Genomic DNA, 3,520 nt, shown 5'->3' on the forward strand with positions numbered 1-3,520 from the left:
AAAGCCTGACTCCTTGTTGTGTGTTTTTTTTTTTTTTTTGTTTAGGAGAGCAACGGCAGTGATTCTCCGTGTGAGCCAGAGGAGAGCGTGACTCTTGCTGCTTCTGAACTGGACACAGAGTCCATCACCAAGACTGTGACAAGTTCCCTCACGATGCAGGAGTATTTTGCACAGCGAATGGCCCAACTGAAAAAAGGTCGGGGACAGGCACAGAGTCAGACATCCACAGAGGAGACAGAGACCAATGAGTTGTCTGGTCCATCTGAGGAATCCAGTTCCATCTACAGTAGCAACAAGGATATGGAGGAGCCCAAGACGAAGAAGAAGAAGAAGAAGAAGAAGAAGAACAGGGCTACAGATGAGTCTGAAGTGGTGGAAGAGAACTCTAGTACTCCCATTGTTGTGGAAGTTATTGAGAACCAGGAGCACGACGGTTTAAAGAAGAAGAAGAAGAAGAACAAGAGGAAATTGGAGGAAAATGAAGTTGCTGTAGACAAAACCTGCAGCTCCACCTCTGGTGTGGAGCAGAACTGTGAGGAGCTTCCTCCTTCCAAAAAGAAAAAGCTTAAAAAGCAACAGAAACAGGAAAACGGAGAGGAGGTGAATGATATTGACGATGGTCCAGCCGAGGAGGTGGTAGTTGTTAAGAAATCCAAGAAGAAGAAGAAGAAGAAACATCAAGAATAGTTTGAAGTCGGGGGTTAAAACAATCCTTCAGTTCTCATTGAGCTGTTGTGGCTCAATGGAATGGCCTTTTATGAGTGAATCAGTGCGTTTATAAACAACACTGTTACTCTACGGTGAGAAAGTGAGGGTTTGATATTTGATCAAGCTGCACAGTGAAGCCACAGACTTGTACAAGTGGACACTGGGATTTATTATTCCTGCAGATAAATGCAGTTTGACTGAAGCCGACAAACTGTTTCAAACAACCCTCTTTAAATGAATTGGATCAAGCTAATGTGCTGCATTTTATACAAGTCTGTCTCATGAGTTAAACAGTCGGATTTCCTGTTATTCTTCAATCATGTAACCTGTCAAAATGCTTTCAAATGTTGACATTGTGTATGATTCAATTTTTAATACATTATCATTGAGCAACATTTCAGAGGCTTTTGTTATACTTAAGCATTTGTGACACATATGAGTGTTGAAATTAATTGTATCTTGATAGTATTTCAAGCAGCACATAGAAAACTGCATGCGATTAGAAATACATTTAATAATGAATTTACTTGCAGCATTTAGTTAAATGCTGTAAATCAAATGTTTCTGTGTTTTTTGTTTTACTTGAAAAGGGTTGGATTTATAAAGATATAAAATGTAGACTGGATTAGGCAATTCAAGCTGCTTGTAATCTAAGAAAAGACATCTGAAAATAAAAGACACTTACCATTTCATCTTCCAGATTACATTTGATGATGACATCTTTTTTTCGTTGATGTGACAACCCTTTAACAAGTCAGTCTAGTTTGGCAGTGACTGTGGGTAGTGTGAGTCACGGGAGGGAAAAGTCTGTCCAGTCTTGCGCAGCAAATACATCACGACATTCCTTGTCACTATTTTGGAAAATCTGATGGGATTGGACTGGTTTATTTGTCACCCTGTGACAAAAAAGGAACCTGCTTTTTACTGTAAGCATCTTGGGCGTGAAGGGTATTTTCCTTCTTCTTCCTCTTGTACTAGATGTAGGCACCTGTTCATCCATGTTGTACACCAAATGCTTTAAGATGTAAATAACTGTCGAAACTCAGTTTTTATCGTTGCTATAGATTAAGAAATGCTTGTCTCAATTTGGACAGTTTTGTGGCACACATGACGATGCTCATGTTCATTTTAAAAACATATTAAACTCGTATGACAAAGAACAGTTAATCCTTGAAGGAAAACGTTGTTTAAAAAAAGTTGCTAGGGTAACATTTACAGAACAAACAACCCCCTCAAATCTCCAGTAGCCACATGTCTCTCTCTCTCTCTCTCTCTCTCTGTGAAAGGCTGGACAACAGCAGGCTGATACAAGTCACACCCACACAGTGGTTAACACATACAGGCATGACACATTTCAGAAACAACGCGCCCCCCCCCCCAGCTCGGCGCTTTCACGTGTTTGATTGTGAATTACTGATATGATGTGTGTGTCTGTGTGGCCTCCGGCACAGATACACACTGCACACTTTCACTCACTGCTCATCTACGTCCGAGCAGTGAAAAGGAAGTGCAGCCCAATATATCACTGATGTGCCCGGTCTGTGCACAATCTGTGGCTTCAGGTGCCATATCCTCTTCCTGTTTAGAGGGGGTGAGACTTGAGCTGAGATGAAGCTGACACTTTAGTTTGACGGCTGCTGCGTAACTGACCAAAAGGATGTGCATCTCAACTTAAGCCATGAGGCACAGCCCAGGATAGTGATCAGATGCAGGAAAATATCCGAGCTAGAACTTCTCTGGTATGAGTATTTTTCTGTGCTTGAACTAGACTAATGATTAATATGGTATAAAGGAGTGGGAAAAGTTTTGTGTTTTTTTGCCAAAAATAAATAAATTGGGGGACTTACTGTTATGCTTTTTAACATGCACTCACTTAAATGTATGAGAATTCTTATAAAATGAAACCTGAAACATGAAGATAAATGCAGTTATACATACTAACATTAAATACTATAACACCCAAGTTAGTTACTTGTAAATGTACTATAGGTTACCCTCTACCAGGGTTCAGTTATGCCTGTGTGTGTGTGTGTGTGCGTGCGTGCGTGCGCGCGTGCTACTCCATGGCTGCAGCCCAAGAGTATCCTGTCAACAGGAACTCCTGGATTTGATATGTCCATAGAAGGAAACTGATTTGTTTGTAGTGCGTGTTCAGTGGTTTGTCATCCACAGTGAGTTCTCACACACACTTTCATTCTATGTTCACATATTAGTTATTCTTTTTTTGGTTTTTACCTGAACTGTGACACATGAGGAAATGTGTGTGGTTTTTTTTTTAGGACAGCCCCCCCCCCTTTAGTTTAACTTGAGCAACTTGATTTTGTAATAGAATCTGCAAACGTCACTGTGCAGTGTATAGTTTGCTGTGTGGTGTCGTAGACTGCAGAACAGGTTGGGGAAGTTTGTCAGGTCACTTTTTATATGATACGATGAAACAAGGATTAGTCTCTTCAAGAGTTTTACGTTATTTTTGTTTTGATGTACTCACTCAACTGCTGTCGTTTTGACATATAAAGTGATTTTATGGCTGTTTTATATATTAAACATACTCATATATTATGTAAAAAGAAAAGAGTGAAAGATGATCAGAGTGAGTGTGTTTTACTCTTGTTAAAGTTTGCGTTATCTGTCAAGTGTGTCATCCGTGAAGTGTGTTGCTTTGTTGTGAGGCCAGTTTTAAGTATTAAGTAGTGTTGAAATCTCTCTCTCTCTCTCAATTTACAAACAAGGAGGAGCTGAGAATCTCCGGGGTTTCTCTTGGATCCTGCTCCTCAAATATAAAGCTCCCCCCATGATCATCATCATCCACCAG

General features: G+C 40.2%; 1 protein-coding gene across 1 annotated transcript; it reads left to right on the plus strand.

The window, feature by feature from the left end:
• Positions 1–45: 45 nt before the first annotated feature.
• LOC122761586 (PIN2/TERF1-interacting telomerase inhibitor 1-like) lies at positions 46–1,400 on the plus strand (the record flags this gene model as incomplete). The annotated part of the gene is made up of 1 exon (XM_044016803.1): positions 46–1,400. A coding segment is annotated over one exon (642 nt), but the record flags the coding sequence as incomplete, so codon positions are not given.
• Between the last annotated feature and the right edge of the window lie 2,120 nt (positions 1,401–3,520).

Source organism: Solea senegalensis, unplaced genomic scaffold (assembly GCF_019176455.1).
Source record: "Solea senegalensis isolate Sse05_10M unplaced genomic scaffold, IFAPA_SoseM_1 scf7180000014831, whole genome shotgun sequence".
Taxonomy (NCBI): Eukaryota; Metazoa; Chordata; class Actinopteri; order Pleuronectiformes; family Soleidae; genus Solea; species Solea senegalensis.